Source organism: Thermobia domestica, chromosome 10 (assembly GCF_964235325.1).
Source record: "Thermobia domestica chromosome 10, izTheDome1.hap1.1, whole genome shotgun sequence".
In the NCBI taxonomy this organism is placed as follows: Eukaryota; Metazoa; Arthropoda; class Insecta; order Zygentoma; family Lepismatidae; genus Thermobia; species Thermobia domestica.
Window position 1 is genome coordinate 175682139 of NC_137463.1, and position 20405 is coordinate 175702543.

Below are 20405 nucleotides of genomic sequence, written 5' to 3' on the forward strand. Positions count from 1 at the left end.
TGGGCTACATCTCGCGGTCTCGAATTCTGAACGCAATAATTGAGATTTTGGTGTAGAATGAGCTGAATTCTACCACGAAATAAACTTTAAGGTGAACGAAAACAGAAAGTAATTGAGCATTTAGATTTTCCAGTACTAGAAAGTGATTTAGTTTCATTTTAGAGTTTATTTCATGGACAAATTTTATTCTGCATCCTGAGCATCACACTAACCCGCTAAACTTAACAGTACTGCAGGTAGTCTATCAAGCAAGGATGGTATCCATAATCACTTTCATAGGAATACATGCGGAAACCGATTTTTCTTCCAATTATTTCATAACAATTCATTTTCATTAATCATTCGCCTACTTCAGCCTAAAAGGCAGAATCGTGGGACGTCAAATTAAAAGTTTCAGTTCATATTATTTTTCCATATCAGTAACGATACCACAGAGGGCATGTGGCGAGTGCCCCCCTCCAGTGGCATTACACATCAGCCAGACATCTGTTTGAAACTATCCTTTTCGGTATACAAGAAAATAGTTCCCACAGAAAAATACCGAGAGCAGGAAAATTCGGTGTAGGAAAATTCGGTGTACAGAAAATTCGGTGTACGGAAAACTCGGTGTGGGGAATGTTCGGTGTAAAGAAAGATTCGTTGTTGTAGACCGTAGGATTTATTAAAAACTCAACTTTGAGGATAAATGAGCGTATTAGTTTTAAGTTCAAATTTTGTGTAGAACGTACTTTTACTGTCTGCTATACCAAATTTTGAAAAATTGTGATCGTGAAATAATTTGAATTCTAGATTTCGACGGATTTTAACATTTCATGGCCCTTACATGACGAGAAATTTGTTTTTTAATGTCCGTTTGTGTGATTTAGCGAAGCGACCATCGCTACCAATCGACATTTTATTTAAAACTTAAGTTTTTATGCTGTTTTTGAGGATGTCTCCTAGAATTTTCTATTTCCAAAAAAAAAAAAAAAAAAAAAAAAAGTTACTAGACGGGTAAAGTTGAAAATTGTAGATTTTTCAAAAATGTTCTGACGATTTTGTCTATTTTATAAATAAATATTTAAATTTAAATTCTTCAAAAACGACATAGTTTATTTATGTTACTCAAAGGTGTAAAAATAAATGCCTCAACTAAAGTATCTACGCCTGATTGGAGGAGAAGTCAATAAGGAGTCAATAGGGTTGCAGTATTTGTTTACCTTAACTTAAGGCAAACAAATTAAAGTGTATGATTGGAGGAGAATTAAACTATTTGTACAAATATTATATGATAAAACCATACTGCTTTCTATTGCCCTTTCCACTAAGACTTTTTTCATCAATATAATTTTGAATCTTACATATGTATATGTAGAGTGATACTCACGGATTCATTTGGCTCCAGAATTTCCAACTGAAGTCCGGTTTTCATGCGGTTTTGTTGCAAATTATCAAGGGAGAATGGGAGATTTATGGGACTATGTTTACTGGTTTAAATTCATTCGGGGTAATATCGAGCAGGCTGCAAGAAAAACAGCAAATATTCGCCATTGTACGTTACAGTTCGAATGAGATATTGGATATTTGAAGCGAAATTGAAGAATACAAATTAAGTGTTAGTGAGAATACAAATTAAGTGTTAGTGAAATGAAATGAAATCTTTAAGTTTTATGTCCAACAACATCCGCCACTGGTGTCCGATGCTTCCCTGCCTTACTCAGAAGCGATCCTGTTTCCTGCAATTTATTCACTAGCGACCATATTATGTTCCTGTTTGGGGCAGAACGTGAGGCGTGTAGCTGCCCTTTGCGTAGCAACAACAGATCCCGGCCTCCAAAACCTTTTTAACGATAAAATAGAGTTGCTCCAAAGAGTACATTATTGTAACTGTGTCCTGATCATATTGGTACAGTAGCACAGCATAATTCTCAACACAACGGCCCAGTTTCCTGTTTCTTATTGACCGTCGCGAGGTTGCCATCTAACGAAGAAACTCAAAACTCCATACCGCACCTCACCTAATTCCAATTCGGTACAGTGGCAAATATTTGCTGCTTTTCTAGAGGCGTGGCCTATATTACCCCAAATGAATTTAAACAAGTAAGCATAGTTCCATAAATCTTCCAACGTTCCTTGATCATTTGCCACAAACCGCATGAAAATCGGACTTAAGTTAGAAAATCTAGACCCAAATGAAATCCATGAGTTTTAAAAGAATCACCTTGTATATGTTCTATGATGTACTATATAGGAAAGGTGTTTTTAGTTGTTCCTATAACTATTATCTGAACTTATAGTTGTAATTGTTTTATTTCTGACAAAAAGTGTCAGCTTCATTGTGTGATGAAAAGTAGTTATTGTAATACCCCGCAAAAGACATGCAAGAGGTATTGGACTCAAGGCAGAAAAATAAATTTTCTTTTCTTGAAATAGGTAATAACATTTTATTCGTTACATTATATGGTTTTCCTTTTCACAATATGAAATGTCGTAAATTATCATAAGTGGTAATATTTAATATGTATTACACCGAATCTACCTTACACCAAAATTTCCCTACACCGAGTTTTCGGTACACCGAATTTTCTGTACACCGAATTTTCCTACACCGAGTTTTCTCACACCGAATTTTCTTACACCGAATTTTCCTACACCGAATTTTCCTAGACCCAAAAATACCTGCCCCTTCGTCCCCTTTTCAAGAAATTAAAGAGCTGTCGACGTTATATTCCATATTAAAAATTGAGCCTGTTGTTCTACAACTCCCTGTCTCTCTCCAGAATTGTTAGCTGTTAGGCAAGCTATCTTTTAGTGACTGCTAACACTCTCGGTTTTTGGTGCGAGCGGCCCCGGATTCGATTCCCGGTGGGAACACTCGGTCAGAAAAGTAATAGCTTCCTCAGGCCAGTCATCCTGAGTGAGTTATTCCTGTTTTTTTTATGCACATCACGCAAATGTCGGGATGGTACCTAACATATAGGTCCCAGGTCGCTCTGGACACTGTGACCGCCGAGGGACGTCATTCCTCATACGTGTGACGGGCTAATATAGCCATAGATGCCCAAAGCTCAGAAATCTAATTTTCTATCTTTTAGGGTAGTGTTTCTTCCAGACATGGTTTGTGGGGGGCACTGCCTCCCGGAGGAGACCAAAATAATACGTGATATATAATATAATACAATAACAAATAGAATAGTACCAGCAGTACCCCTCCGAATACTAAGTGTGCTGTCCCCCTCGGAACATTCTTTCTGAAAGAAACACTGTTTTAGGGGCGAGAGGAGATAGTGTAGTGGCCATATGCTGTGAGGATTGAACTTGCTAGCTGGTTTATATTTATAGTATAGTACTGGAGCTGGTTTATAGCCTCGGTCGTGTAATAATAGGTTCTGTCCTTCGAAACCTCGGTGTTGGACAAACACGCAAAACACAACAACTCGAACTTTAAGTGTAAAAAATATATTTAACTGCAGAAGTGTATTGATTTCAGTGCACTTTCAATGAATTTATTCTGGAGCAAAACCTAATTTTTACTTCATCACATGTATAATATGAAAAGAAGATATTCATAAGCCGAGTAACACCACAGAACAAATATTGTCTTATCATTCAAAGAAAGAACTGTATGACTACCAGGTAGATGCACAATGACATGGACGAATTACGCAAGTTTATTACACAACTTTTTTCCCTTACTTTCTTTTTCTTTTTGCTGTTAAAGTAAACTATGTCTTTCTTTAATGTCGCATAATGCCATACCTGAAAGTGCATTTTAGAGACGGCAAAATGTTTATAAAACGGTTCTTAATAACTAGTCTGCTATCTTGTTCCACCTGAAAATGATGCTCTCCACACTCTAATTATCTCACATTGTTCTCTCCATAAAAACTCTAGCGAATGTCATTTGTCTTTTCTTCTCCCAAGTCACCGTAACATATTGTCATCTTCCGCGTAAACAAAAGAACGCAGCAACTACAAGAACAGAATTAGTATCAAGAAACCGGTTACAAGATATGATCTTCACTGAAACAATTTCCTGCCTTTAAACGTGGTATAAAGTACATTTTTTTTTTCTGTATCTAACAGCGAAAACAAAATGGAAAACACATTCCCCGAGTTATGAACAGTAGATTCGCCGGCGCTTCAGTAGTTCGAGGCTTAAGGATCAGATTGTAATTGTTGGATTTCACTTCGAACTGACATGTGATTGGTAGTTTAAGCGATAGAATATTAAGTTGAGTTGATTTTGAGTTCAATGTCCCTTTCAGCAGTGAGGCTATATGAGACGGGACCTACTCATTAACGTGGAATTCGACCCACATGAGGCTTCCACCGGGAACCAAACTTGGGTCTCCCACGCCAAAGGCGTGTACGCTAACCGCTTAGCCACGAAATAGCTCGCGACAGAATGTGTCTACCAAATGGGAGAACTGGATTCGACCCATGACACCCCAATGAGATTTTTCCGAAGCAGACGTAGGTGAACGGTTTGGAATTTGGTCTCAAAGTCAGGAGGTCCTGATTCGAATCTCCTGGAAGGGCACTTCAACAAAAATTTCACGTGTTTTCTCCAGCCGCGACAAGCCAATGCTGGAATAGTTTCTTTAGCAACTAATATTTGACAACTCCCTTTCAAAATTCCCTTTCATAGTAGGATAGCTTTGTAGTTACAGTTAAAACTAGGGAAAGACACTTTTAAGTCAATTATCAAGGGTTTTAAGTCTTTCGAAAAGTTTTGATAACGCCAGTGAAACCAGCTGTATCCGTAAGTTACTTTTTTTTTTTTTTTTTTTTTTTACCTCTCCGAAAATGAATAATCAATATTCATATGTCGTCCTTTAAGAGCAATCGAAGCATTTTGATTACCGCCTACTTTTTATGTTAAAAGGCCTCCCACCCTCATTGGTCTAGTAGTTAATACTTGAGCCTTTGTTGCACGGGATCTCGCGTCTGATTCCCGTTACGAGAGCCTTGACATTAAAATACTTTTATAGTGGTTCATTCAAACCTTAAAATGTAGATCCACGTGATGCAAGAGACGGTAAAAACCTGTATCAATTCTTTTCCCCTAGTGCTAGTGGAAACATCAAATTTAAGCAACAGTCTTACCAAAAATTTAAGTACCTTCCACTTCATACTCAAGCTTTTCGGTTTCTACTCTCTTCTAAACAGTGGCGGAGTTATGGGGGACCAAGCCCTCTACTCGAAAACTTGCCGTCCTGTAGTAGCCATTACCTACTATCTAAAAAATCGAAACCATAGTAGTAATGATTATTTTGTGTTATCAAACCTTCATAATTATTTTTTAATGCACTCGCAAGTACCGGTACTGCTAATTTTAAAAGTGTCAACATTTGAGCTGAGAGCACTGGGGGAAAGGGGATAGTTTATTATAATGTCTGGAGTATAATGCTCGTTATAAAACTATATTGTGTGGAATTTGTGTTTCACAGACACCGTATGCATGGGTTTTCCCGGAGTTCTTCAGTTTCCTTACACTTTCTTCATCCCATCATTTCGCTCATTATCATCATTTTCTTTCTCAGCCTCAGAACATAGCTGTGGGAGTAAAACTAAAAAGAACCATATTGTGATTCTTTATTTTTCATTTTTTTTCCTGTTGAAAAGTACTTTTATTTTGTTTAGTCATACTTTTCCTGAAACTACCCCCAAAATTTTGCCTTCCACTGAAAAACTCAAATGAGCGTCCAGGATCTATTCTACCTGCCAGAATAGTGTGTAGTCATGTGTAGTACTACTTTTTTTTTTTTTTTTTTTTTTAACTAATTAGTTGCTCACAAGTCAAAAACTCTGAAACTTTTCCAGCTGGCAATGAAGTATAATTGGCTAAGTAAGAGCGAAACGTTTGAAACTCATATATTATATCGCCTATACTTGCATTGTATTGTACGTTACTCATGTGTGTGGTGGATCATTTGCTACAAGGGTAATGGATTTTTTCATTTATTTCGTAACGTGTGCGACAATTCTTATTGCACGTGTTTTTTTTTCAGCCCTCTCTTCCAAACGACTTGGCAAGCGTTAATAATGTTTGAACTGTTTAGAAGGACTTTGACCCGTTTTCCGAGTTGCTGGATCAGAAGCACGTAATCACAAATTTAATTAATCCCGCCAGCAAAGCCAGTCGATCGCTCAATCAGGAAGCTAAAGGGGCTGTAACTCTTTTACCTTTGCAACACGTAACAATGGACATTCCACAGCCTACCTCGTTAAGTTCCACCGGCAAAAAGAAACACGTCAACAATGCTAACAACACCAGTTTGTGTACAAATCCACAAAAAACAAATAAATTAAACAAAACAGATTTTTGGCTGTTTCGTATACTAAATGTGGCTTACGGTCAATGGAGAGCACAATTTATCTCTAGGCTACGTGTTTTTTTCTTCTCCCCAAATCGCACTGCTTTCCGAAGAAAGTACAAAACCCGTAACACAATTTTGCACGCCAAAATATAATTCAATAGATATTGTTTATCATCAGCCTATTTTGTTGATTTGTATTCCTGCAGGCTAATAAAATACTATTTTATTGTTTGTAAAGTTAAGTCTATGATGTGAAGATGGAGGATTAATAAATATAACTTTTGCCCTATAATAGTTTCCTAATATTTTTGAATGTTTTTAGTCTTTTAATAAATACAGGTGGGAATGTTTTGCCTGTCGCCAAATAATATTGCCATCTTCACTTTATGCTAAAAATCATTTGTTACAGGGAATGGAGTTTTTGTTCTCTCTATGACAGGCAAAGTGCTAGGAGGCAATGGTACGATTCGGAAGGCAAGCGTTAGGTTGTGAACCAAAGTTTAGAAAATGCTTCTGAGGGTTAGGTCAAATTTAGTATTAAATTTTGAGAAAGATTCGGGCTCCTGCTATTTTTTTAAAAAAAATATCGGGCCGGGTTCGGGCCAAAACTTTTAAAATTTATTGGGCCCGGGCCGGGCTTGGGCCAAGAATTTTGAAAAACTTATCGGGCCGGGCCGGGCTCGGGCCGAAAATCTCCAAAACTTTTCGGGCCTGGGCTGGGCCGGGCCTAGGCACGTTCGGGCTGGATTGGGCTCGGGCCGAAAAATTCGGCCCGTGCAGGTCTCTAGTGCATAGCATGCACACTCTTGGCGAGGTAGATCCGGGTTAAATTCCTGACAGGAATTCAGGTGACTCGGATCCCACGTTACACTGTAGATCCATGTCTCATACAGCCTCGCTGCTGAAAGAACGCTAAACTCAAATCTAACTAATAAACAATAAAACACAATAAACAATAAAAATGTTCATAATATCGGTAGTCAATAGAAAGTGCAAGTCATAATTTTATTTAAGCGTTCTTTTATTATAATTGAAGTGAGCATTTTCTTTGAGGCTTACCAATCATTTATTTAAATGAAGCTGAAATCAGTAAGGAATAAGGTAAAGACCCCTGCCCCGACTCCATTTTCTTAAATTTTATTTAGAGTTCCACTTGGATTTGATACAATATCACGTATATTTTCTTTGACTTTTCCCCGTAATTCAGTGCTTGGGAACAAAATCAGTCAAGAACCAGCGGTGAATTCAGCCCCTCATGTAGTATGGATTAAGACTCCGTTCCCCCTCAGATTAAAAAATGCTCCTTAATGTGTTTCCCCCAAGTTTAAAAAATATTCTATTACAATTTTCGTAAATATTATTCGATTTTAGCACAATACGATGTATGTATTTATTGAGGTTCACACATAATGGACGCTCTTGTAGTTGAAGTCAATGAAATATGACGACACACTTAACCCTTCCCACCTAACGTTAAAGGATGTAACCGTCGATTAAAAAAAAAAAAAAAAAAATCCAATCGTCTCAATGTTTTGCGCTTGATATGTGCCAATAATGAGGTAGCTGGTTTTCAATTTTATATAACAGTTCCCCGATTGTGTATTTAAAATAATCAAACTTTTTATTGAACACTGTAAGTGTTCTGTTAGAGAATAGATATTTATTTTTACAGAATCTTATAGAATCACTCCCCCCCATCAACAATGCACACCATTATCAGTTATCCTTATATTATTAATTTATTGAATTTAAAAAAAAAAACAGTAACTTGATTGCAAAGCTTTGTAATCTTGCCTTTCATTACAGATTCTTTACTTTTCTGGTATAAATATACAGATACTCGTACTTGATTGGACTCCATTTTATTCTTTACAATACTTTACAGACTACGGAGGTTAACCGGTTAAGGTCTACCAGACTGCTTTTATTGTGGTTTATTGAAGTCTATGTGAGACATTGATCTGCAATTTAAGATGAAACCAGAACCAAAGTAATGCGTTCAAAGCTCTCCCACCGGGAATCGAAACCGGGCCCAGATAGCTTTAAGATGAGGGATGTGTGTGGTCAGTACATCATCTGCAATTAGCGTCATTTCCGGTTTCCCAAGAAAATTTGATATTTTTACATCTCACAATGCTCCAAAAATATTACTGCCTTCCCGAAACCTCGCACAGCAAAGGTTCATACTGCATCTGATTTGTCTATTAACAGCAAATAATAATAATAATAATAATAATAATAATAATAATAATAATAATAATAATAATAACTGGCTTACATGGTGGAAGCCCAAAAACATTACGGTTGCGATTACAAGACTTCGTAGGTTCGAATCCCGACTGGACATGGATGTTACGCACCGTGCTTTCATCATTCATTATCATTTATTTCTCATCGTCTCCTTTAGCTTTAAGTGAGGCATAAAACTAAAAAGTAATCAATAAACAATTACTTTCCTCACGCATAATAGCTTAGACAGTTCCTTCTACTCCCGAATTTTCGGATACCGCGGCATGCGCCCACTTCGCTTGTAACCATGTATTACAAGCCCAGTACCAGTAACTATCTGTGGAGGCTTGAGCTAGACGAGAAGAGCGTCACTCAATTTGTCCTGTAAAGTGGAGATTAATGAACGAAAAAGTCAAAACAATAAAGATAGTGTGAAGAAAGGAACAGAGCATAAAAGAGCAAAAACTCATTGACACGATTTTATCTACTAGCTTCTTCTCGACCATATGGTTAACATACGGGCATTTGGCACAGGAGACGCGGGTTCGTTTCCCGGTGGGAATTCGCGTGATTGAAATCCCACGTTAAGCTACAGATCAAAACTTTAGTTCTGAAAAGAGGTGTTAAACTCCAAACCAACGAATGATTTTGGACAATGCAAGTTCACAAACTCCAGGACTTTTGACACCAGAATTTTACCACCTAATGGTATGTTCCGATATTTGATGATTTACTATCTCGATATTCACTTAATGGTGTATAGTAATAATCAAATAATCATAAAACTCGCGAAACAACAAACCCGAAATTGGATTTAGGAAAGGAAATCATCCACTATTCCATCATCTGTATAAGACATAGGTAATACAAAACCTAGAGAGAGAGAGAGCTCACAACGTAAGGATTGCAATTATTTTAGCTAATATTGAATAAAATTTGGCCACAACGAAATAATTTTAATAGAAATGTCTTTTGGGCACCGATCTAGGTAGGTTAAGTGCATTCATATTATTATTATTATTATTATTATTATTATTATTATTATTATTATACAGATGCTTCCAATATCCGGATAATATCCTAATGAGCAATTTCCGGGTATTGTCTATTATCCGACAAAGGTATGCACACATATCCATGCTTACAAATAGCGTGACTGTGAAGATACATATAGCCTATAATTTCAGCTAGTAGGCCATTCTTATCCCTCACAAGACTCAATTAGGTCCATCTTGAGTTCGATTCTCCGTGGGAGTACCAACTTTAGAACTGAGGTCACAAACAATGTGCACGTTTGCTATAACCTTGATCCTGAAAACGACAGTTATAAACAAAAATATCGGGGATTATGGTTAAGGAAATTATCATAACGAAGAGTGCCACCAACGCAAGAAAGTTTCTGCCTCCAATTCTAAGTTAAAAAAAAAAAAAAAAAAAATGATATATCCCTATTTCAGGGGCGGATCCAGGACGGACTTCTGGGGGGGACCGGTGCGTTGTAATATTGCTTCTTAGAGTTATTTTTAAGAGATCCAAACTTTGGGATCGGTTTTATTTATATATATAAAATAAGAAAGTTTCCTTTTCTAGGGGGGGGGGCGATTGCCCCCCTGGATCCGCCTCTGCCTACCTATTATTTGAAGATAACTAAGGTTGTCGGCTAATTCTCGCGAACTCCACCTATTCGGACCTCTTTTAATTTAAAGAACCGGCAAATTCTGCGCTCCTTATATATATGTCTATAAAAGAAAATAAATATATTTTCTTTACCGCAATCTGCTTTGCAAACAACTTGTATGAATAAGAAAATGCATACATGTATTATTTAGTAAACTGTCATAGGAGTTTTTTGCACTTTTTTAAACTTTTTTCTAAAAGTAAACGATATTTACCTTCTTTCCGTCTCGAAATTTCACTGTTCCTTCAATGATCGTATTACTATCCACCATGGTATATCACTGTTAATAAGACAGAAATCCTTTTCTCCTTCAACACTTTGTAAACACTAGAAAACTCGACATATACAAATCTTTTTTCCACGAGAGATTTTTAAAATCGCACGTTTATTTCGCGTCCACTTGCTCACGGCACCACGCCAAACAAGCGACTGAAAATACTTCTTCTTCCTCTCTCTCGTCAAAACAAAACACAGCGCGAACGAGGAGCGCTTACTCTGTCATCTAGCGGTCAATGTGTGAAGTACGTTTCTGATTCTCATCTGACATGATTCGGTTCAAGTGAAAAAAAAAAGTAGCGCTAACGTGTACTTTTCCCTCCTCCTGTATCATACCTTATATTGTATATTTTGTACAATAGCAGCAGTAGCAGTAAACAGTAAAATTTAGAAGATAAAAGAGCAAAGTTTGAGTACAGAATACCTAACACGTAAGCCGCGAAGTCCAAGAGTGAAGCAATCAAAGTACAATAGCTGCCACGTACGATAAAAGAAAATTGTTAATAGTAAAAAAGTGGCGTGATGCATTGAAGGTATGTTGGTTATGTCTGACAATAAATTTTTACGATGCTTGCCATGTGTTAAATATAACATTTTTTTTTTTTTTTTTTAACGAAAGGTCAGTGGGAATAATTTCTTACATCATGTCTACAGCTGAGAAATACGTCATTATAGTGTTTCTGTGTCATAAACGGATCATAGTGCATTTCTCAGTCATCCAAATTTTAGCTTTGAGTAAACTTAGCATTCCTGTTTCAATAGCAGGATAAGGGTAGAGACAAGGGCGCACCCACGATATGGGGGCCATCAGGTCCAGACCCCTCCCAAAAAAATACTTCCTAACTCGACAAACATTTGTACAATTTCTCAATGAAACTATACTTGTTTAATAGGGAAATGATTGATGTAGCATGAAAATTTGATCTTGCATTTCATCTGCACTCTTCCTCTTATAAAATAAAGAATGAATTCATGAATTAACTGCACAAAGAGCTCTATTCTGCATTAAAAACAGTGTATTTTCTACATATAAACCATACATTTACCAATTAGAATCTAATATGTATGAGATATTGTATTTACTACAAGAATATAATACTGTAAAAATGTAAAATAAATAAATAAATGCACTTGAAGTCTCAGGTAACCCCCTGATATTTAGTGTTACTCAAAAAATTACAATGGTAGTAGAGGTAAAGAAGCATTTTCCTCTCTCCACTGCTAGCCATCGCATCAATCACCTTTTCAACATCAGGCGATAACTGGGAATGAATGGATAACAATGCAAGTCCTGTAAGCCGTTCACCACCCATCTTGTTTCGGAGATAAGATTTGATTCTTTTCAATGAAGAAAAGGATCTTTCTACTGATGCTGTTGAAACGGGCAAGCAAGCGAAAATTCGGAGTAGCTTCCTGATTGGCGGATCACATGCATCCAATACATCCATTATATCGAGAGGTTTGTTTGGTTCTGCTCGCCATTTTTCACACCATAGGCTGTACTCTGCTTTGATGACAGGTTCAGAAACAAAAGTTACCCGTTAGAATTCAATATTTGAAAGGTCTTGCAGCTTTCTTTCATCAGCATTTTTTGGAAGCAGAATCTCTAGAGAGATTATTATTATTATTATTATTATTATTATTATTATTATTATTATTATTATTATTATTATTATTATTATTATTATTATTATTATTATTATTATATACTAAACACATTCCTGAAGGAATTATGGAATTCATCCACTTGTCCAGTTGCACAAAATACCAACAGTGGACGGGCACAGTCTTTTGATTATTTACAACTATCGCTTTGTTCCTTTTAAATTTCATGTCACTAACGAAACGAAACCAGACGAGAGGCATTTTCGTGTTCTCTCGGTTAAGTCCAAACTTAGTTTTCAGCTCTTTCTTCTTTTACAAAAGAAGCCGCCTATTTTTAAAAATGGGAAACAAAAATTTCGACAATAAAAGCAGTATAATTTTCTTTCGATACTTGATGAGACTATTTTTACAATTTGACACTCGTCTTTCTACTATTAAGGATATCCTCTTTTACTTGTAGTGATGAGCGCAAGAGTCTTGGTCTTGCAGATTTTGCAAGAGTCTCTCATGCGAGACAAAGATCAAGACCAGGAATCGCAATGCAAGACCAAGACCAAGACCAAGAGTCTTGCACAAGTACCGGTACTACTTGAATTTTGTTATAGAATGTAAAAAATCGTTACACCTTTAACTTGAATTTCTTGGCTTCAGCAAACATGCCACTGGAGTGAATGTGTTCCCAGTAGTTTATGCATTCCGTGTGACTCGATCTGCCCTTGTACAGTGTATCCGCAAAGTTGCGCAACCCAAAGTTTGATTGCGTGTATCTTCTTAACCAAGAACGATAAAGACCTGAGACTTGAAGCAAATGTAAGCGTGTTTTATGTAGATATTTTCGAGATCATGACCAATGTTGTAATTTGTAACATTATTGTGTAGTAATGAAAGAAAGTGCCGAAAGTGTAAAATAAAAAAATGTACAAAATGAAGAAAATCAGTAATCAGTTTCAGAGAACAGTTTTACTGCGGATGAATCCCTGAGTATATGTGCAGTATTTATCAACATTTATCCATTGGTGCAAATATGTGACAAACTTGATGCAGTGTTGATATGTAAAAAAGGTATTTAATGCAAGTCTGTAAAATGTTTTTTTTTTTTGGACAGAAACGCGGCTCCTGCCAACAGGGTTGTCGTAAAACTTTTGCAATGGATGTCTTGTAGATTAATTAATGATAAGCAATGAGAATTCGCACATAATTGATAACCTGAGATTTTATGCAAAAATTTGCGATAAAACAATTACTCACCTCCATCTGGCAATCCTGGTATTCTCGTGGAAAGAAGTGGGCGCTTTACAGCAAATGTTAGGAAAATTTTTTGGTGATGACATCATCTCCAAAACTTTGTGGCCCTCCTGTTCTCCGGACTTAACATCACCTGTCTTTCTCTTATTGGGTTACCTAAAAAATATACTGTACAATAATAACCCCAGGACCATCGAGGAACTGAAGAACATTGTAACAGAAATTCAATCACAAGGAACACTCTTAGAAAGGTGTCAAGAAACATGGTGAAGAGTGTAAATTTGTGTTTACAAGGACGCGGCAGCCATTTCAAGCATTTGAGGTTTACTTATTGCGAAATCAGACACTATTTCACAGGTATGTGATATCTGGAGTAAACTTAAATCTTTGACCTTCGAATTGGTAAAGTTTGTCGGCTCGTCGTGTGATAACTATAGCAAAAGAGCAGTGCCGTAACTTAGATTTTTTTCGGGGGGGAAGGGGGGGTAAGCATTAATATGCGTATTTAGGCCCCCTAGAAAATATTGTTTTTCTAATTCTTGGGACCCTCTTTCCATCTTTCTCTTACTTTCTATGGGTCCCATAGAGCCTGTGGGTCCTCTCGCACGGCAAGGTCCGGGGCTGTTAGTTGCGCCCCTGAGGCTGTTCCATACATGATAAATTAATTAAGGGGGCAATATTGATAAATCTCAAAGCCATACGAATAAATATTGTTTCTAGGGTCCCTAATAGTAGACATTTTTTACTAAAATAGGCCCATGACTTATTTTTGTTTTATTTACCTTTTGAGTGCAGTTTTGTTTATGTAATGTAGTGAACCTGTTTGATGCCTCATTTATAATTTCATGTTCTAATCGTATCTGGAGTAAGAAAATTTTGTCTTAAAGTGCCCCCCCCCCCTCGAACGGCGGGAGCTTCCCTTGGGGGGGTTGTTTGCCACGACTCGATTTTGGTGTTGTTTGCCACGATTGGTGATGTCGTTTGCACAGTATTTGCATTCCGATCTTATCAGATCTCATTATCGTGAAGATTCACACACACCTGGATAAAAGGGAAGGGTTGCCAGGCACCCCTCTGTTTGTGATTCCCTGGATCAAGTGGTAAGTATTCTCGTCTTAGGGATGATGAGAAAGGTCTCATTAGACTCGCTGTTGAAAGAGAACATTAAGCTCCAAACAAATGAACACAAAACATCATAATATCACAGTAACTTAGTAAATTGATGTAATTGCATTTTCTCATTAATATAATTGATATGATTGGAGTTCTTAATATCACCTCTTGTTACATAATGTTCTTTTTTTTGTTATGCTAAACGACTATAGAACTGGATTTTATATATTTAAGAAAAATAAATGAAATATTTCGGTTTTACGTCCTACGGTTATGTTGTGTAAGCTAAAGGATATGAAGATGAGAATGAATGAAAAATTGTGTATTGAAGAAAGTGAGGAAACAAGAACCCCGAGAAAACTCACGCACGGTGTTTGTCCACTACAAAGCATTCTGCTTTCTTATAGGAGCGGCCTAGGATTAAGAATCAAATATGATGTGAAGTTATAATTATAATCATCACTTTATTTCATGCTTCCGGGTAGGGATGCGCACGAGACAAGATTTGTGGCTGTCTCGTCTCGAAAATGTGCTGGAAAAGTGATGTTTCGATTCGAAAAATGTATATTTCTCTATTGGAAGAGCCGTGTCTATACTCGAATTTTGTCAGGAAAATCCTGTCTCGACTCGTCTCGAGCGCATCCCTACTTTCGGGTGCATAAATTCTACTCTATAGTATGTTATGTCTATATAAAGCCTGCTGCGGGATATTAGAAACGGGTTAGAGACAACAGAAGAGCTATACGATATGAACTTAGAGTTTCCTAAATTACATTTACGGAGACCTTATCAAAGTATAAAACAGCTCTCTCAAGGGAGTGAAGTTTTAAAATTTCCATGTTGCACACCAACCTATAGTTGAGATGAGAAAGAAGACGTGTTACAGATTACTTTTGTAACTTTTCCTATTTGCGACCTCCTATTAAGTATGTATGGGCAAAGGTGGCTCAGTGGTAAAGCATCCACCTCTGGTGCTTGGTGTCTCCGGTTAGATTCCAGCTCGCGCGACGTGGGCTTTGCGTATTTCTCATTAGAAAATGATTGAATCTTTCAGTTTTACGTCCCACAGATATGCCGGCTAGGCTAAAGCAGACGCTGATGATGAGAAATGAAGACAATGATGGAATGTATAAAGTGAGAGGAAATGGAAGAACCCCAAGAAAACCCAAAAACACGGTGTTTGTCCATCATGAAGTCCACTTGGAGCAACTGGGATCGAACCCAGGGCCCCCGCGCACCAGAGGTAAACGCTCTACCACTGAGCGACCGCATATATCTCAATAAAATTAGCCTATTCAAACTCATTAAAACATAAATTAATAAACGATCGAGTCCTGTCTAATGTCAAACATGCAAAAACATAAATCCACTAAAATAGCTAACGGACAAAGTCAGAGGATAAGAAATGGGATATTCAGATATAATTTAAATTTTTAGAATAAACTAAAACACTAATAAAATACCTTTGGAGAGAAATGTCTAATGAATACTCAAAAGTATGGTTACGGATAGAAGCAGTAACAGTGTTTTGGACCGTTTGTATTGTATGTATTCTGTTTATAATACATCTGATTGTTATAATATGGTCATCTGGCAACCCTCAGTTTATGAGTAGATTTTCTATAAATCTTCACGATTATGATGTAAAATAAATCAGAGAGAACAATACTGTGGCAAACAACACCAAAATCGAGTCGTGGTAAACAACACCGTGGCAATCAACACGTAATCGAGCAGTTGCCCCCCTGCCATCCACAAGTTACTGCCCTGCAAAAGAGGAATTTGTTTCTCACCCTTCAGTTGCATTGCCTCAGACAGTCTGCTGACAAAACGCCACAAACGTCCAGCAAGAAGAAATTCTCAAAATAAAAAACTCAAGTGGCGACCACAAAAAATAAATTTCATACGTACTTCGAAGTTGTTGAGGGAAGTAGGTAGCATCCCTATGGGTTATGTAAATTACGCAAAAAGTCGAAGGATAAAGTGGCTATAATAATGAAAAACAGAAACACTTCTGGACTGAAAAAAATATCTCTTATCAGTGCATAGCAACGAAGCGCAGGAACTATTTCTATGAAAGCAGCAACAAACTCGAAATATTTCAGATTTCTTTAAACCTGGTTTGATTATAATCCATATTATTTTAATTTTTTTCTCTTTTTGGACAATATTGCTAAACACATCATCATCATCATAGCTATTCTGCCATTATTGGCAGATCACTTGCTGTAACTGAGAAGCTTTGATGTACGGTAGTCCTCGCTAGTCTCTTCGTCTTGACGTATCAATTTTCTGTTTTAATACCTTTCTTCAATTACAGTCTCCTTCGCCTCTCCCTCTCCTTCCTTCCACCATATCCTTCAGCATGTCCTTCATAATACAGTTCCTTCTTAGTCAATGTCCCAACCAGTTCCTCTTCTTTCTCTTAATTACATTTAAAATTCTTTTATCCCCTATTGCTATTATTTCTAACACCTTCGTTTTCCGTTCAACCCAGTTAATTCTCTCCTTTTTTCTCCATGCCCACGTTTTGAAAGCCTCCAATTTTTTCATCGCTTTTGCGTAATGTCCATGTTTCTGCCTCATAAAGTAGCCCTACATATTGGAATCAGAAAATCGAAATCTAAATATTTAGTTGGAAGTTTGTTCAATATAAAAATTACATAATCGTGGTTGAAAAGAAAAATATCTGACTCCTTGAGACTGCAAAAGTAGTTTTGCAATTCGTGATATTTCAGTAATCTGTGCCGTTTTGATTTTCTTTCATGCGTCTCAGGGGTGCCTCCCCAGTTTGGGAACCAGTGAGTATTGGATCTGTAAATATATATATATAGATATAAAGATATATATATATGGTATAGATATAAATATATATAAAGATTACGAAACATTGTGATTTATCTTACCGTATAAATAGTGAAGCGTGGGCACCCATCGAAAAATAAATAAAGGTCATCATCATACTTCCACGAATTTAAACTCTATTACATTTAGAAACATACATTGTATTTCGGTTGCTATTGGCGCATTGTAGAATTTATTATCCCTTATATCCAGAGCAAACTTTCCCCAATGAAAAGAATAAGATTTCTTAAAAGCAAGATTTGCAAGACTTTTGCAAGCAAGACCAAGACCAAGACCAAGACTGAATGTGCAAGACCAAGACCAAGACCAAAACCATCCGGGTCTTGGTCTTGGTTTTGCATTTGCTCATCACTATTTACTTGCAAAAAAGAAGAAAAAGCTACACTATTCCTGGTTCTGCTAGATTTCCTCGTAACTAGTAAATTGTCAAATATTCTCGCTAAAATATTATTATTATTATTATTAATAATAATAATAAATTTAAAATTACACATTGTTTTATGTGGAAAATATCTCATATATGGAGAAACATATTAATTTTTACGTTTTTCAAGCATCTTTTGGCCCAGGGCAAGATAGGGAAAAGGGAAGGAATCGCCCATAGGCTTATTCAAGGTAATATTCTAGACCAGGGCTGTCCAAATGGCGGCCCGCGGGCCGCATGCGGCCCGCCAAACCATTTCCTGCGGCCCACAAAGCTTTCATGATTTACGATTGTTATAACTGATAATATTTTAATTTATATTCATTCATTCATTTAATGTTTCCACTCTTCTTTCGGAATAAGGCATCCATTTAGCGCTTCTATACAACAAAAAGGAGCAGGCATCCAAGACAACACTGGAGTCAGTAATGTAACCGTTGCTGAAAGGGACGATTACTTCAATGAACGAATTTATATTTGATCTAGCTTTTTAAATCAGACCCTTTCTTCCTCGAACTTTGCCTAGAAGCCATAGCGCGCAAGAAATACACCACTTCTTGTGATAAACACAATTTAGCATACTTTCCAAGCTGCAATCGTCTGACATTAGATTTTGAAAAGGAAGCGTTTAATTTTTCTGAGTTCTGTAGAAACATCGAGAGTATCATGAATGGATTTAATGCGAGATTCTCAGATTTTGACAAATTAAAAAAACGGCATAGCATTATTTACTAATGCATTGACAATAAACATCGAAGAACAAGCTCCAAACTTACAGCTCGAACTTTGTGACTTTCAGTCTGACCCATTGTTTCAGACAAGAACAAAGAAAGGAGTAGATTTTTCAGACTACTTTCTAACAAACGTTTCCCTAGCTTTTGTGTGTTGTGTTGGAAAATAGTGTCACTGTTTGGTAGTACTTATCTGTGCGAAAGTGCATTTTCCACCATGAAAATTGCAAAGAATCGCTCCAGAAGCTGCCTTGGAGATTCTTCTCTCTTACATCTGCGGATTACATCTTTTACAAGAGGAATGGATGTAGATACCCCAGCCCTTGTAAACGCTGCTAGTCACCCTCATTAGTCACATTGAATAGGAATGTTAAATTTCAAATATATTTTTTATATTTTTCTTTTGTAGTGTAATAATAATAATAATAATAATAATAATAATAATAATAATAATAATAATAATAATAATAATAATAATAATTATTATTATTATTATTATTATTATTATTATTATTATTATTATTATTATTATTATTATTATTATTATTATTATTAGCTGCGGCCCTCCACCTTACTAGTAAAGACAGTTATGGCCCTCAGGCTTATTATAATTGGACACCACTGTTCTAGACCATGTCTAGTATGTTGGTATGCCAGATAGTAACTCAAAGTAGGCCATAGGTAGGTACTGAAAACTGGCCCCGTAAATGTCTAAGTTTAATATTTAGAATGTATCTGTTTTTTTTTTGTTTTTTTTCTTAATTTATCTTGCCCTACTTCCTTTTTTTTAGTGTTTTACCTCTTATTTTTTATCTTTATAGATATATAAAATATAGGTTGAAGTACTTTATCGTCTTTTCGGTGGCAGACGATGAGCTTCTGGGAAACATTTCTTTTCTTTTCTTTCTTTTCTTTTCTTTTCTTTTCTTTCTTTTTCTTTTCTTTTTTTTGCGTTACTGTGCAATACTTGGCGATAAATTATAAGAAAAGTTGTATTATCGGGGATTACAAATGAAATATAATACTGCATATTAGCAGAATCAATGTTTGACATCACTATACTAAGAAGGTTGAGCATGAGTGCGTTACCTCGTTGTCTACGTCACTGGTTGATGCATAATACTTTGAATAGCGTGGTTGAATAAAATATCCAGGGATGATTTTAAGACTTCTTGCGGAAGGAAATTTCAACAGGCCAGGGGGATAAATTAGAACTGCGAAAATACTTGTAACTCTTATTGAGCATAATGGGAGATTTGCTCCGAGGGAATCTCATAGCTCGTGTGTGGGGATGAAAATTTTCCCCCGGGCCACTCCCTGAAATCATCATTGAAATATACCAATTTTAGTAACAATTATCATATTTCTATCCACCACACAAACAACTCTTTCTGTTGTTTTATTAAACGTCCACTTTTATCTTTTTTTTTTTTTTTTTTTTTTTTTTTTTTTTTTTACAAATTTTTAACACTGTATGTAGTTTTTCTAATACTGGAATGCATTATATGGTGTGGCGTTTCTTTTTTCTTTTTTTCATTTTCCACTTCTAATCACAATAACCAGTTTAGCAATATTATATACATCAAATCAAGAAGTGGGGTATGTATTGAGTTTTAGTGCTCTGATGTTCTGGGTACCCTGTAAAATAATACGATAAACCAATCTTACCCTCTCCTCTTGATAAATACTTCAACCAATAACAGCCATATAAACCAGAGATGCAAATAAGCAACAAAATTTTACTAGCCCACATCCCACAATAGAAATCATTTTCTTATCTTCGATATGATATTAAATATTCCCCCGCATCGATTAACCACTCGTCCCGGACGAGTGGTTATTTGTATCCCTGATATAAACAAAACAATTGCGACTCCACAAAACAAACGCACGAACTCATTAGACAGTTAATAAGTATATTTTTAGTACGAGAGTAT

General features: G+C 36.4%; 1 protein-coding gene and 1 long non-coding RNA gene across 7 annotated transcripts in view; one reads left to right on the top strand and one right to left on the bottom strand.

Annotated features, from left to right (window-relative positions):
• Positions 1–10748, bottom strand: part of LOC145662853 (protein Dok-7-like) — a 291210-nt gene extending 280462 nt beyond the window's left edge. Inside the window, exon 1 of one of the 4 annotated variants that reach the window (XR_014127112.1) lies at positions 10424–10748. Coding sequence is in view for 1 of the 4 variants with exons in the window: in XM_081728786.1 (XP_081584912.1) it covers positions 10424–10480 (57 nt within the window). In the remaining 3 variants the exon portion in view is untranslated. The remainder of the gene's footprint in view (positions 1–10423) is intronic. The other 3 variants (XR_014127113.1, XR_014127111.1, XM_081728786.1) reach the window with 3 other exon arrangements.
• LOC145662854 (uncharacterized) overlaps positions 1–20405 on the top strand; it is a 170473-nt gene that overhangs the window by 59939 nt on the left and 90129 nt on the right. The gene's annotated exons all lie outside the window — the stretch shown is intronic.